Here is a 15493-nt window from a genome sequence, read left to right on the forward strand (position 1 = left end):
TGGGCTCACTTTCTTCTTTCACTCCCACGTTGCACACACAGAGCTGAGGGGGAGGGCAGCAGCCAAGGCCTCTAAAGAACTTTATAAAACACATTCAGTCTGAATCTCATTTGATCCTCACACTGAGCCAGTGATGTAAATGATGGTATCCCCAACTTAGAGATGAAGAACCGGAAACTCAGCGAGGTTAAGTTTCACCTTCCTGAAAACCAACCAACAGTCTGCATCCCGTTTCTCTCCCCTAAAGGATTTCAATTCAAAGTGCCTCTGAGAAGAACCAGACCCCAGAGGGTTACCCAACAGAGAGGGGAGATGTGGCCTACATCTGCTCACCTACCCAGCCAGAAAAGGGGATTGGAAAAAGCGGTGGGAGGAACTCGGGCAGACGTCCCTGCTCCCCAGGCTTGCGGTGGGGGGGGGGGGGGGGAGGGGAGGCAGAGGGCTCTAAATGGGTGACCGAGTGGTCTACAGAATCTCTCCAACAGCAAATGGCACCCCCAGCCCCTTCCCTGGGAGCCTGTTAGGCAGTCAGATGAGGGAGAATTGGCCACGAAGGCTGGGGCCCCCAGCAGCCACAGCAAGCAGCTCACAGCCCTGGAGCCGTTAAAAAATGACTCAACCAGAAAGTGCGTTTGAAGCGACGCCTGCCAGGGCCCCAGAGCCAAACCTCAAAAAGACGAAGTGAGAGAGAAGAGCCTGTGGGGGCCAGGCTGGGGGTGGAGGCCCGGCCTGGAGCTGGCCTGGCCAAATAAGGGCAAATGCTCCCAGGCTGACCAATGGGGCGCGTGCAACCACGTCATGGGGCTGTGGCTGGAGGGGCGGGGTGAGAGGCCTGGGGCAAAATGGGAGCTGGGGACTGGGGCAGGGGGCCCAGGCTCACCAGGAAGGGTCCAAGGGTGAGTGAGCCTGAGAAGGTGTTGAGAGGCCCTCATCCCCATCCCCTACTGACGTCAGTAGACCCCCGCCCACTGAAAGCCCCACCTGCAGGCTGGGGCTCAAGGGGGCAAAAGGAAGACAAAGAGGACCCCCTCACCTCTGCCCCAGTTATGGGCCCTAGGTCCCCATCTGCCATAGCAGAAATCGAGAGAGGCCGTAGGACAGCTGGGCTGACACACCAGTGTAGCCTTATCCGGCTACTGACCTTGGGCAAGTGATAGAACTGAAACTCAGTTTTCTCATCTGTGAAAGGGGAATAATGCCTCACAGGTGGTACTGAGGATCAGAGGCAATAATGAAAGTGGCCACTTTTGAACCTGGTAATTGCCATGCTGATACAGTAGATTATTAGAAGCCCAAAAACTGCTTCTCACTCAGATTCTTACCTCCCAATTGCTGTGAAAGATCCCTTTGCAAGGACACCATGTGGTTCTCAGTTTGGGCCTCTGATGTCTCTAGCAGGGGAGGAGAGGTGTGGAGGTCAGAGGTGTCCTTCTAATCTAAGCCTAGTCCCTCCTGCTGCAGAAGGAGAACAGACACTCTTTCCTCAGGCTCATTCACCAGGAATGTGATGTGCCCACCTTGACCTCCTGCACCCCAACTTCCCTGCCTGGCCCCACTGAGCTCCACACCCTGCCCCCATCTCCCTACTCCCCTGGGATGCAGGGCTGAGGAAGTGAGACTATTCAGCTGCCTAGAGAAAGTGCCAGTGTCTCAGCTGTCGGCACAGGGTGGGGGCAGCTGCTGGCTTCTACCAGGACCTGTGATCACTCCTTGCCCCAGGCCTCTGCAGCCCCAGTTGGGACCACCACCCAGGAGGAAAGCTGGGTGATGGCCACCACCCTCTTCCTCTCTGTAGAGTCCTTCTTTCTCCCAAGCACGGATTTGCATTTCCCCCTCTGCCCTCTGCTACTCAAGCCCCCAGGGAGAGGGTGACCGTTAAACCCCTTCCTCTGCTAGTGGCCCCAGAGCACTCACTTCCTTCCAGGTATTTTCCGGGATGGGGGGAAGGGTTGAAAGAGTGGCAGTTGTCAGGTTTGGGGAAGAATGAGGAATCCATTTTGGAGAGAAGCTGGGGTCCCTCCACCCTGGTGTTAAGCAAGCTCTCTCTGTAGCACAAGAGCTCAGTGTGGAGGAAAGAGTGCATAGGCAGGAAGCAGCACATAGGAGTTCTCAAAATGGGCCTGCCAGGCCCCTGACTTCTTACAGGCCCAGGCCTCCATCTGTGGGATGGACCCCCCAAGGAAAGCTTGGGCTTTATGTCCTCTGTCCATGACCCCATGACACCTGCCCTCCACTCCGGGAGGAGTATAGGGAATACGGGTGCCAGAAGTCTGGAGGAAAGAGGTTTTCTGTCACATTTCTCAGAGGATCTGGCATCTTGGTGCCAGCAGCACAGGGCAGTTTTCTCTGCACTCAGTTCCTGCTTTCTGGGATCTTAAAGTAAAGAGAAACAGAAACATCTGTAGGCAGAAGGCACCAAGCCAGGCAGTGTAGGACATATAAAGTGGCAGTGACCCCTTTGGGGTCAGACTGACCACTGTCTCTGGTGCTCAGTCTTCTCACCCATAAAGTGCGTGTTGGGGAGAGGGGAGCTGGCCTAAGTCAGGACTCTCCCAGCCTTCACCTTCTCTGTTTGATCTGCTGAAACTCTACAGCCCCAACACTCTGGGGAAGGCCTCTGAGCCCCAAAGGCCCAGGCAGGCAGCCATGTGCTTTCTTCCTCAGTCTAAGCCTACTGGCTCACCGATAGCAATTTTTACCAAGTGTGGCTGTCTGTTCTCTTAGTTCAAACAAGACTGGAAGAGGGACAGCTACACATGGGCAGCAGAAGTGACAGCTGACAGGCTGACATGAATCCAAGAGGTAGAAAAATAATCAGTCCCAGAACCATTTCACCACATGATACAGAAATGGAGGTTTATAACAATGACTTTGTGCCAAGTAGAGCTTAAATCACATCCAGAATCCTGTATCCAAATAGCAAGAAAGTATATATTTAACACACACACACACACACACACACACATTTTTTTTATTTTAAAATAAAAAGCCATGGTGCTTAAAGGAAAATGTTTCAGTTGTGATATGTCTGTGTATGATAGATGTATTGAAACACGCATTGTCCAACAATATTACAGGGATAACATTCTTGCCACACTTACCTAGAACTAATCTAGAGGTGGACAACTTTGGATAAAGATGATTCCCTAGAATCATTTTATAGTTTACAGCTCTCAAATTGCTTTTACATAAATTAATGTATTTCTCACAACTATCCCAGGATAGGACTGTTGTCTTTAAGTGAACTTTTTACTTGAAGTTAGCATACAAACAGAAAAGTGAACAAACCATGAGTATATAACTCAATAAATTTTCAGAAAGTGAACAAACCTATGTAACTAGCATCCAGATCAAGAGACACTATAACCTACACCGTAGGACCCCCTGGTGTGCCTTCTTCCACCCCCACTTTTCACAGGTAATCACTATCCTGCCACCTAAACCAGAGTTTTGTCAGCTGCATTTTATAGAGAGGAAACTTTGTCTTAAGGCAGTGAAGTGACTGGGAGGCAGGAGCAACACCCCCAATTGGATATATATGTAGGTTTTCATCACGAGTTTCAGTGTCCAGTGGAGGGTGAAGGTGCCATAACTGGGCTGCAGATGAAGGTGGTTGGTAGGAAAAAAGCAGAAGAGGTTGGGGATTATGAGGCACAGGTCAACAGATACCTAAGACCTGCTGGAGTAGAAAAGAAGATGCAGTCAGGAGGGAATTGGAGAAGGGCTGGACCAGTTTCCCAATGTCCCACGTAGGGATCCTTGAGTAAATCCCAAGGATCACCTCCCTGGGCCATTTCCCCAGACTGCCTCTTTGGTTAATTTTTGTTGTTTTGTTTTGTTTTAAGTTTACTTAAGTAATCGCTACACCTGATGTGGGGCTCAAACTCACAACCCCGAGATCAAGAGTCACATGCTCTCTCGACTGACCAAGTCAGATGCCCCTCTGGGGGTAATTTTAGATTTGGGGACTAGAGATATAAGTAGTGGGCATAGGGTGTTTGGGGGATCAATGTGTAGGGACATGTAACTTTCACTCAACAATAAGCTAATGCCTCATAGGTGGTTCTGTGGAATACTCATGAAGGGAGCAAGCCCTAGGAGTCTGGGTATAACTATGCTGGAAGGAGTTAGAAGCCCTACCTTGGGTGTGGGCAATGTATTTCTTGAGCTAAGGCCCTACTTCTTGATCATGGCCAAGTCACTTTAACTTTGACTGTCAGTCTGTTCATCACTAGGTAAGGATGTTAACTATGACATAGAGGTTTTGTGAGGATCAGATAATGGACATGAAATCCCTTTTGTCAACTGTAAAAAGTTATTTAAATGAAAGGCTTTACTGATCAACATGAACCAGACTTCCAAAGTAAGACATCAGTCTGTTCTTCAACCTTACCTGTCTCTTTTATATGTACTCGCAGGATCAGGTATCAGGGAGGGGGCATGAAGATTGAATGGCAGGTTATAGGGGTGCCTGGGTGGCTCATTCAGTTGAGCGTCCAACTTCAGCTCAGGTCATGGTATCACTGCTTGTGGGTTTGAGCCCCGCATCTGGACTCTGTACTGACAGCTCAGAGCCTGGAGCCTGCTTTGGATTCTGTCTCCCTCTCTCTGCCCCTCCACCACTTATGATCTGTCTCTCACTCTCTCTCAAATATAAAACATTTTTTAAAAAGTGAATGGCAAGTTATGGACAGGCTTGGAGTAAGAAGGTAGTGGCCATACCCAGAGAAAATGAGGCCAAACCAAAAGAGCCCAGACTGAGCTTAACCCTCCCCAGCTCATCCCCATTACTTTTGGGGAAACGGCTTCTGACCGGAATTTTCTGACTTGTTCTATCAGCCACCAATCACTGCCTAGGGCCAGAGGCTGCATTCAGCAATGCATTGCCACTTAGCCAGCCTAACCCCACAGGCAATAGTGGGTAGGAAGTAGAGAATGAGGAATGAGCAGACAAGGAGGAAGGCAGCCTGGCCACTACTCTTGTCTGACCTGCATCTGTCTTTGTTGAACTAGGGGGGAGGAGCCTTGCTTTCTGAAAAGAGAAGCCAAATTACTGAGCGAGAGGCCAAGACCATAAGTAGACCTCAGGAGTCAGAATGGGGTGAACCTCTGACAGGAACAACGAGCAGGCATAGCCAGCCCTCAGGTACGTGCAACAGGGGCAGTGGCACCAGCACCTGGAACCTCTCCCACATAGCACTGCTCTCTCCCAGGGAGCCTTGAAGGATCAGAGATGTCTCTTTCAGTTTCTTTGGGCTCCCTGCAGGGGATTGGACTCTCACACCTTAGTGCCTGTCTGAGCTGCCAAGTGGCACCATCAGCAGGTTCGAGGACCAGAGAAAACAAGAAAGCCAATTCAGAAGCAGCTCCCAGGCAGGGCCCACTTGGCACCGAGTCTGTGAGATCCGGTTCCAGCAACTGGCCACCCCTCCCCCACAACCATCAGGGCCTGTGTCTTTCGCTTCCTGCGAGGCTAACAGTTAGGGCCTCAGCTCAGAGTGGGGCTGAGGCAGCCTGAGTGTGGTTATTTGTGCATGGCTCCTCCTGTCTCCCCTCCCCACAACTGTTTCCATTCTCACCAAGCAGCCACGTCCGGGTCAGACACGCAGGACAGCAGCCGGGGATTTCCAAGGGACTTTTTGAGAAAAGCCAGTGAAAGTTGGGTGTTGGCTGCACAGCTTAGGCACTCTTGCTGAAACCCACTTCTTCCCTCCAGAACGTAAGGCTGGCCTCGTGGGGCTACTTCCCAAGGATCCTTTCAGATTGAAACTGAACAGAAACCGCCACCCCTTGAGCTCCTTCAGTTTGCTGGGCTGGAAAAATCCTCTAAAAACTCAGTTGAAATTGGAGTTGACAGACCATTCCTTCAGAGCTTGAAGGCCTCAGCAAAAATGGTTCTGGTTTGAGGATCTGTGAGCGACATGAGGCACGAGGGCCACAACCAGCCTCCTTCCCATGGGCCCATGAGAGGACAAGGACAGTGGTACCAAGTCAGCAACTCTCCCTCCTTCCCACACATTCCAGGCCACAGGTAACAGGAGACACTGACTCACTAGAAACACCAGGTGGCTAAGATACACAAAGCCCTAGTGTAGGCACCTCTGCTTATGAGTCAAGAGCTCATTCTGCAGTGGTGATTCTGGGCATTTCTCCCACTATTTTGGTTGACTGTGTGCACACTGTATACATTAAAAAATAACTAATAAAAAGAGAGTAGGTGAATTTTACCTTTTATAAAACCTAAGTTCTAGAATTTTCACATTGCTTCATTTTTATAATCACCACAATACTGAGGTAAACAGGCAGAGTGTTATCATGGTTTTACAGATGGAGAACAAGAAACTTAGGGTATCAAAATGGGGATATTGATAGGATTCTTTGTGGAAATTTAAGTAAATAAGAATTTATGGTAAATTTTCATTCCAAAACAAGTAACTTGTCTTGACCAATAACAAAACCCCCTACTAGGCCAAAGGAGAGAGGGACGGGCCCAACTCCTACAGAGGCATAAACTAACCAGACCAAGACCCAGCAGCCACCAGTCTCCAGTTACAGGAAGCAGCAAACGTGAGTAGGTGGGGGAGAGAGGGCCAGGGTTACCACTGACTGGCCTAAGGTATAGGAAGAGCAGCAAAAAGAAAACAAAAAGTGTGTGTGGGGGGGGAGGGGTGTATTAAACATGATCAATGGGCAAAGAATACTTATGAAGTCTCAGGATTTCTTTCAGGGGACACCTGCTGTGTCAGGTCTAGAGAGCAAAAGTCTGCACGATGGGGTTCCCTAGACTCAGGACAGCAGACCTTCCAACAGGACCCAAGGAAGCACACTAGAAAGGCTGCAACTCTGGAGCCTGAAAGATGGGTAATGGAGAGCAGGAGGGCTTCTGCTGCTCTGGGAAGGTGCTTACAGGGTTAAGGGGGTTTTACTGCACCCAAGTAAAAGGAAGGAAGGAGGAGGTAAGGCATCTGTCATGGGCTTAAGAACTTTCCTAGAGATTCGTGTTTATTGGCATTTGACCCAGAGTCTTGCCCATGGGTAAGGGCATAGACCTGGGCTCTGAGTAGGAAGACCAGTATCCTACCTCCCATTCAATTCAGTCTCTGTTAATCCACCAACCCAAACCACCCCCACCAGTAGTCCAAAGGTAAAATGGCCCAGGGACACGCTGTGCTCTCAACAGTCTGCTGAGTCTCAGAACTGGATGGTGGGGAGTATCTGAAGTTCCGCCCCCTTAGTTCCACAACAAAAAATAAACAGAGGCAGGAGGTGGGGCAGAGGCAAGACGCTGGCAGCCATGCATCTTGCTAGGTCTTTATAGCTGTGTCTCTGGATTTGTAGGCCACTCCTCGACTTTTCAGCTCTCGCACGATTCCTGTGGCAGGAAAACAAACAGCTCTGTGAGGGAGGAAGATTCCAGAGGATAAGAAAAGTCCCTCTACTACCACTTTGTGGGAAGAAACGTGTTCCTAAGCAAAGTGGAGTTCCTAGACAGCTCATCAATGATCCTGCCAGGTTGGCTTGTTACCACTGAAGATTCAGGCAAGTGTCTGGCAATGACTTGGTAAAAATGAGAGAAAAACAGAAGACACATTGTAGTCATTGAAACCAAGGGTTCTGGAGCCGAAATGCCTGGGTTCAAATTCTACCTCCTTACTTAACTAGCAGGTGACCTTGGACAAGTTATTTAACCTCTCTGTGTCTCAGTTCCCTCACAGAGGTGTGAGGACTAGCGTGCAAGCACAACAAGGACTTCCTCAGAACTTGGCACAGTAAATGAGTATCAGCTGCTATTATGATTATTATTACCTTGGGGTAGGCGACCAGTGACTGACACTGCATACACACCCGGCTTAAAGTTACCTAAGAGAGAAGAAAAGAGATGGCAGTGAGAGTAAGTTAAGTCTAAAGACCAAATGGAGGTTTAAGCTCAAAACGAAAGAAATGCTGCAGCGCCGCGAGAAGAGCAATCACCTCTTTTGGCTACAGTGTTAAATGACAGGGGACAGGACACTCTCGTCTTTCTCACTCTGAGGACACATACCCAATGATTTAAGACTCCCCCACTGAACCCAAGGGACAGAAACAACACAACTAGGAGAAGGAAAAGGAGAAGGGAGACACTTACTGACTCGCTGCCACTTAGACACCCAGCTGTCCTCTGGACTCATCATCGCAATGATTCTGGGAAAGGGAAAGAAACAGAAGTCAGGATGAGCCTTGCCCACTAGAGAAGAGCGATGGAGGAGACTGCCCACGTTACTCTGCTACAGGCCAGCAAAATAGTTCTGGGAGAGGAAACACAGGAAAAAGCCAAGTATTGAGTCTCTGCTAGAAAGCAGGGGAAAGTGACTTCTAATGCTGCGAAGGAGCTGACCCAAAGTTAGTACTGAAAAAGTTTCTTTGCCCGCCAATCACAAGTCAGTCATCATCCCCAAAGGACTAGCTTCACCAGGCTCAAAAACATCTTTAGCCCAGACTCCCTGGGAAACCAGCTCTTCTGATTACAACCAACATGACCACTAGGGGGCTGGCCTTAATGCAAAGGCAGAGGGTGAATGAAAACAATGGGTCCTCCTACCAGAAGTAAGTTAGACTGGGCCAAGATCTGCCTCTAATGAGCTGTGCAGCCTAACACACATATGAAACTCAAAGACCAAGCTAATACATGAAAAGCACCTAGCACAGAATAGGTGCTGAATAAACATTGACTCTCCTTATTATCCTAATAGTTTTTCCTAGGATACCTCTGATTCTAGAGCACAGGCAACAGAAAGGCTACTGAAGAGCTAGAAGCCTGCCTTTTGGGCTTGACATGTAAATATCAGGTACTTTCAGAAGCTTACAGAGGTCATTTCTGTCATTCGTTGGTTCAATCAAATGCTTAGTGATTGCCTATTGTGACAGGTCTGTTCTAGACCTGACATTTGTTGATTACCTCCTCAATAACCATTCCCTCTTCTCTTGGCAAGAATCTTGGATTCTTATTTGGGGGGGCCTTCCTCCCCATCCAAATCCTACATTCTCAGTCATTCACTGAGTGGAACTGATCCCATTCTCCAGGGTGGTTACGTAGGGTAATACTTGCCCTGGCCTGGCAGACTGATGTGCAGCAGACACATATGCAGGCCATTCTCCTGACCAAAACTATATTCTCCTCTGTCCTTCACAACCAATCTTTCTAGCCTTAGAGTGTCTGTTACCCAACCTTATGATTCAATCTAAACAGAATTCCCACCATTCTCCAAACATACCCTAGTTGTCCCACCCCTGATTTTGCTCAAGTCATTCCCTTGTTTAGAATGCTTTTTCTAAAATGCTGTCTCACCTCAACCTCCTCAAAAAACCTGCACTTCTTTAAGAGCCTGATTCATATGCTATCTCCTCTGCTTCTGGCTGAGTTCATCTGGCCTCCCTCTGATCTCCATTAGCCTTTGATATACCCATTCTCCAAAACCTAATATGCACAGGGAATACACAAATAACTCCAACAACTCAACAATAAAAAGCCAAATAACCTGATTCAAAAGTGGGCAAAGGACCTGAACAGACATTTTTTCTGAAGAAGCTACACAAATGGCCAATAAGTACATCACAACTGATTAGCGAAAGACATCACCAATGATTAGGGAAAGACAATCAAAACCACAAAGAGATATCACTCCACACCCAACAGGGTAGCTTCTATCAAAACCAAAACAAAACATAAAACAAAAAATAACAAGTGTTGGGTAGGGTGTAGAGAAACTGGTAGTGGGAATGTAAAATGGTGCTGCCACTACGAAAAACAGTCTGACGGTTCCTCGAAATACTAAACACAGAACTCAGCAATTCCACTTCTGGATATATATACCCCAAAGAAGTGAAGGCAGGGACCTGATCAGATATTCGTAAAGCCATGCTCACAGCAGCATTATTCATAACAGCCAAAAAACAGAAGCAACCCAAGTGTCTATCGACACATAAAATGTGGTATTACAAAAATGGTATTATTCAGCTTAAAAAATGCTTCTGACATGCTACAATATAGATAAACCTTGAAGACATTACACTAAGTGAAATGAGCCAGTTACAAAAGGACAAATATTGTATGATTCCACTTATATGAAGCACCTACAGTATACTTCAAATTCAATCGCTTCTCGGCCTTTTGGCTAAGATCAAGTGCAAATTCATACAGAAAGTAGAATGGTAGTTGCCTGGGGCTGTGCGGAGGGGAAATGAGGAGATGAAAAAAGTTCTATAGATGGATGGTAGTGATGGCTGCACAACAGTGTGAATATACTTAATGCCACTGAATTCTACACTTAAAAATGGTAAATTTTCTGTCACACATATCTTACAACTTAAAAAAAAAAATTCTAACATGCAAAACTTTACACTGCGTCTCTTACTATTAATACATCACTGTGTGACTCTTGACATTCTTCACAGCAGCCAACACAGTACGTTACCTGTAAATGGGAGTTCTTTTATTCATTTGTTAGCAATTTTGTTACAGTGCAAACAAATAATCGAAGGGACTGAAGATTCTGACTATGCACATGCATGTGTAGGAAGTAAGATTCCATGACAACATCTTTTTTGACCAATTCTTCATGCTTCCTTAAAGGAAATCAAAGAAGGGATGGAGTTGGCCCCATCTTGAAGGTTCAGCAAGTACTGGGTTTGAGCCTAGTCGGTGTGTAAATCTTCAACTGGCCTGGAGACCAAGAGACACTTTAAAGTATCTCCTGAACCCCCCAAAAATACTGCCCTTTGGCTCCTACCTTGGGGGAAAAATGGAGACCTGGCTACTTATGTTACTCTCACTTCCCTTTCTCCCCATTGGACAATCTCACTAAGGGAAAATTTTTCTTACAGGTTCTCTTAGACATATCTAAAGGGAACAGCTTTTGGGCAATAATTTACCATTACTCTACCTGACCTTCATCTTCAGAAAGGATCTTCATGCATTCAACAAACATTTATTAGCCATTTGCCACCTTCCAGGCCCTGTGCCAAATCATGGTGCACAAGATAAACATAGTCCCTACCAACAATGAGCTGACCGTCTTTAATGAAGAACTGTACGGCAGAAATATAATGAAAACCACACAAGTCATTTTGAATTTTCTAGTAGCCATGTTTATGAGTAAAGACAAAAAGATGAAATGAACTTCAATACCATATCTCATTTAACCCAGTATATCCAAAGAATTATCACTTTGGCATGTAATTAATATTTGAAAAATTAAAATATTTTATATTCTTTTTTCTCGTTCTAAGTCTTGTCAATCTAGTGCATATTTTGCAGTATGAGCAAACCTCAGTTTGGACTAGCCACATTTCAAGTGCTCAATGCCACACATAGCTAGTAGCCACTGTACTGGACAGCACAGGACTACTATGTCTCAAAATAACTTGGAGAACAACTAGGATTATGGTCTCAAAAGTCTGCCTCACATTTACTTGGTGGGGTGGGGTGGGGAGGGGGTGGGTGTAACAAAGGACTCAAAAGGGGCTTACCCATCAAAGGAAGAACTGGTGCAGTCATATACCATCTCCCGGTTACCCTTCATCTGAAGGTATGCATCACAATTGTCACATCCGTCATATTCAAACTGGTCTATAGTCTAGGAGAGGGAAAAGAGGGAGAAGGAGTGAGCATAAACAAGGCCAAAAAAGGAAGTAGCTTCCTCCATACTTCTACCTGGTCAAGTAGAAGCCTCCCTATGTTGGCTCTGTCTCATCAGATTCCCCACCCACCACTCCCACAGCCCCATTGCTAAAGTTCCACCCTCACAGTCCTCCCTCTCTTATTACCAGCTATGTTTTACCTACTCCTTTCCCTAGTCTCCTCAGGGTCAGGCATCCTCTCCGACTACTCCCTCAGCTGCAGATCCCCACCCTCCTCTGAATCCCAGCGGCCTTCGGCTTCAACAGAAGTTCACTGAATGTCGTTAAGGATCAGACCTGTGTGCTGAGGATTCAAAATCATGTAAGACTGCCTGCGTTCCTCCCGACTTAAACAACGGCCTCCAGCAGCTTCCCACATCCCCTGCCAACCCCCGGGGTCCTGGACCTTACTTTTCTCTTCGCTATCCCCCAGCTCCGTTCCACCTTTTCCCCCACCTTGATACCCCATCGCCCCTACAACCGCCTCCCCGAAGGACACCTTGACCAGAGAACACAGCAAACAAGCCCGTAGATGCCGTAGGTCCTTCGGCACCGTCTCCAGGGCCATCCTCTCCGACAAATGAACAGCAAAGATTTGGGCCACGGCCTCCTCAGCCGCAGGAAGTAAACAGCGATTTACCCAGAATGCCTCCCACTTCCGGTTTTCCGCACTTCCTGTTCCGGTGTGGGGAGCCGCGGACTCACGCCTCTCTCTCTCTCTCTCTCTCTCCCCCCCGCCCCCCCCCCCCGGTCAAGGAGATGGTTTCTCCCGCCTGGAGGCGGGGCCGGCCGGGAGTCACCTGGGCCGGCGCGCGCACCCGCCACCTGGGCTGGCGCGAGGGCGAGGCCGGGAAGGCGGTTGCGCCTGTGGGTAGGGCCCGTGGGGGAGGGGTGGCGCGGCTGGCGCCTGCGCGGGAGCGCGCCGCGGCTCCGGCCAGAACTCCCGGCGGGGCGGGCCGTTTGATCTAGGCCGCTGGCAGCCGGCCGCCGGTCCCCTTAGGAGGATCCCAGGTGTCAACCGAGATTCTTTTTTGTTTTCCCGTTTTAAAAGCGCAGGGCCAGAGTCCACTGTCTCCATCTGGATTATCTCTGCAGAGAGGAAAATCAGGGACAGCCCCTTTCTTTCCTGAGAGTAGTGAAGGGTTTCCATTCGCCGTCCACGGGAATGCTGGCTTGTGAGCCCATGGCGGATACCAGGCCCATTATTTTTTAAAACTCTTTACGTACTTTCCTTGTTCCAGCTGATAATTTGTTTCGTGCAGCATTTAGACACAGGTCCTTTACTTCAGAATATCTGTAGGGGATTGGAGATTGTGTTTTGTTTTGTTTTGATTTGATTTCACCCTATAGCAAGCTGGATGTTTCTTTGCTCTCCTGTTCAAAACTGGGCAACAGACAATGACCACCCCCTAGGAAACCTGTCCTGGAGAAGCAGAGGGGAAAATGTGCTTTGTGAGGATGAGAGCAGAGGCTGCCCCCAGGCTCTGTGGAATTCATACCAACATAGCACCAGCTCTTGATCCTCAACCGTAGTCCCCTGGGGAGGCAGAGCACAGTCATTTGTGTTTATCAGAATTGGAGCTCTGGGATAGTTTCAGTAGTTTCAGGCCCTACTGTTCTATCCTCCCAACCAGGCGTCCCAACTGAAACAGCTTTTTCAAGGGGGGGGGGGGGGGCGTGTGTTCAGATGGGTTCTGTGACTGGGGTTAGAATGTTCCCTGTCACTGGATACTTTCCAAACATACTTTCACGCTTATCTCATGGGAGCTCTGCAACCACTCTGTGAAGTAGGCCTATTTTATGGGTGGAAAAAAGTGAGGCACAGAATATTTGCCCAAGGTCACAAAGTCACTGAAGCATCATAAGAATGTGTGAAGTGAAAAGTACAGTAAGTCTGATAATGACTGGACCACAGTGAGAATCTTGTCATGCTTCCCCCTTCCCTTATCTCACCAAATCGTTTTTAGGGGCTTACAAATCAATTCTTGTTACCTAGTCTACCACTCTGTCCTGTCCTTTCATAAATCAGAGCCTAGCCTCTGATACCAGAAATAATTTATTTCTGTCAATGGAGAAGATGAATTTGTTACCCTGAATGACAGTCATGAGAGAACAAAAACCACAAGACCAGACCGCATTTATGGATAAATATATTAGCAAATAAATACATTTCTCAACATAGTGCCTGATTCAAGCGTCTTTCTGTCTGGTTCAGATATAAATACCCATGTGGGTGCTTCGGTAGGTGCTAGTTCCCCACTGACTTTGAGGGAAGAAGATTCCCAGGTAGGGTCCTGTGCCCACTTTGCTCCCACATTCACATTCCAAATGGGATAATGCCTGAGGAGCCAGCAATGGTCAAGCTGCCCTGGGGTGAATGTCACCGTCAGGAGGCCCCTCAGCCCTTGCCACTCAGTACCAGCTACCCAGGCCAGATATCCTGCATGCACACCTTCCTGGGCATCCCTGGCCTATATGGCTTATAATGGGAAGCTGGGCCTTGGGGCCATCTAAACCCAAATGTCCCACCTTGCTTTTCCTTTGTTCTCCCGTTTCCCATCCCTGCTCTGAGAGAAGACCCCCAGATTCATCGTTGTCCTTGTTCAGCTGTAATTCTGCCTTTTCTACCTTCATTCCATCCTCCCTTTTCTAGACGAAGTTCATCAGAAATCCTTTTCTTTCCATCTACTTTGGGACTTTGAGATAGGCAATCTCTAGAAAAGAATTATTCCCTCCCCACTGCCACCCCCCCCCCAATACCCAGAGGAACTGGGAGTTGCTGGAGAGAGAAGGGAGTTTGAAAGTCAGAGGGTCCATCCCAGGTTCTTCATGGTGCCAGAACATGGTGCTGGGACACGACTCCACACCCTGGCTTCCCACAGTCTCCCCTCTGACTTAATAGAGTGGATCTGATAATTAAGAACAAGAAGGGAAAAACATTCTCCCTTATGCACCAGGGTAGGCACCGCCTGGAGAAGCTGCAGAGCTTCCCTTTTTAGGGCTCAGGCCTCACCTATGTTCTTGATCCTTTTGCAAAGAAGGAAAATAAGAGCCAGGTTGCTGCTGATGCAGCAGCTTTACCGAGGAGTCAAAGCTGGTGTGCAGGACTCACCCAAGAAAGGAGGTAAGAAGGACCCATTGGCAGGTATGCACATGAGACTTGGGATGAGGAAGACCTGCAGGGTCTGGGGAAAGGAGCAGCACCTTTTCAACACCTAACTACCCACACCTAGCTTCCTGCTCTCCCTTAAGGAGCCAGCCCACATAGGCAGTAGCTAGTTGCCAGGCTGGACACAGACTTGCTGCCCTGCAAATGCGTTCTGCACGCAGGGTCCAGAGCTGGGAGCAGGGAACACTTCCTGCCCCCCCCCATCACCACCCCTCTTCCAGAGGTTCCAGGAAGTATAGCAAAAAAGAGGGGTGTTTTCCGAGGTCCTTTCTTCTCTCAGGAGCATGACTCTGTGCCAGACAGGGCCCCCAGGTCAGCCGGAGCACACTTGGTTGAAGCGAAGTCTGCGCATCTCACACAGCCTGTTCGCACAGCTCCTCAAGCTCCTCCTCCTCCGAGCCTGCGTTTACAGAGGGAGAGGAAATTGGTCACTGAGTGTCAGGCCAGCCTCTTGCTTGTTCCACCTGCAAGACAGTATGGCTGGCAGGGAACCACACAGGGTGGGGAGCAGGGAATGTGTCCAGAAGGGGCAGTTAGATCGAAAGCTGGGAGGGGTCCCAGTTGGGACACAGGGAAGAGGGGGGGAAGAAAAGCTAGAGAAAGAGAAACATATATAGCAACCAGTGTGTTACAAATACTTCCTATTCATTCATTAACCCAATTAATATT

The 15493-nt window shown here is 48.4% G+C and overlaps 2 protein-coding genes and 1 long non-coding RNA gene across 3 annotated transcripts in view; 1 reads left to right on the forward strand and 2 right to left on the reverse strand.

The window, feature by feature from the left end:
* Positions 1-6218: 6218 nt before the first annotated feature.
* Positions 6219-12284, reverse strand: SUPT4H1 (SPT4 homolog, DSIF elongation factor subunit). The gene is made up of 5 exons (XM_049637812.1): positions 12155-12284; positions 11506-11612; positions 8126-8181; positions 7807-7860; positions 6219-7372 (listed from the first exon to the last, which is right to left on the reverse strand). Exons 1-5 carry the CDS (start codon positions 12221-12223, stop codon positions 7305-7307), a joined length of 354 nt encoding a protein of 117 aa, XP_049493769.1. The 5' UTR covers positions 12224-12284; the 3' UTR covers positions 6219-7304.
* Positions 11601-12301, forward strand: LOC125927448 (uncharacterized). The gene is made up of 2 exons (XR_007459342.1): positions 11601-11977; positions 12089-12301. It is a non-coding gene; the product is annotated as an uncharacterized LOC125927448 (long non-coding RNA).
* Positions 12302-15177: 2876 nt separating this feature from the next.
* RNF43 (ring finger protein 43) overlaps positions 15178-15493 on the reverse strand; it is a 63351-nt gene continuing 63035 nt past the window's right edge. The window contains exon 9 of the mRNA XM_049635334.1: positions 15178-15224. Within this exon, the coding sequence (XP_049491291.1) occupies positions 15178-15224 (47 nt within the window). The remainder of the gene's footprint in view (positions 15225-15493) is intronic.

The sequence above is a fragment of the Panthera uncia genome, chromosome E1, assembly GCF_023721935.1.
Source record: "Panthera uncia isolate 11264 chromosome E1, Puncia_PCG_1.0, whole genome shotgun sequence".
NCBI classification, from domain to species: Eukaryota; Metazoa; Chordata; class Mammalia; order Carnivora; family Felidae; genus Panthera; species Panthera uncia.

Bases quoted from the DNA above. Each gene is read 5' to 3' on its own strand.
- SUPT4H1 (XM_049637812.1), bottom strand. From the start codon at position 12,223: ATGGCCCTGGAGACGGTGCCGAAGGACCTACGGCATCTACGGGCTTGT. The intron at 8,182-11,505 runs GTAAGCCCCTTT...TCCCTTTCCCAG, and splicing joins ACCAGTTCTTCCTTTGATGG to AATCATTGCGATGATGAGTC. The intron at 7,861-8,125 runs GTAAGTGTCTCC...CTTCTCTCTTAG, and splicing joins GTCTAAGTGGCAGCGAGTCA to GTAACTTTAAGCCGGGTGTG.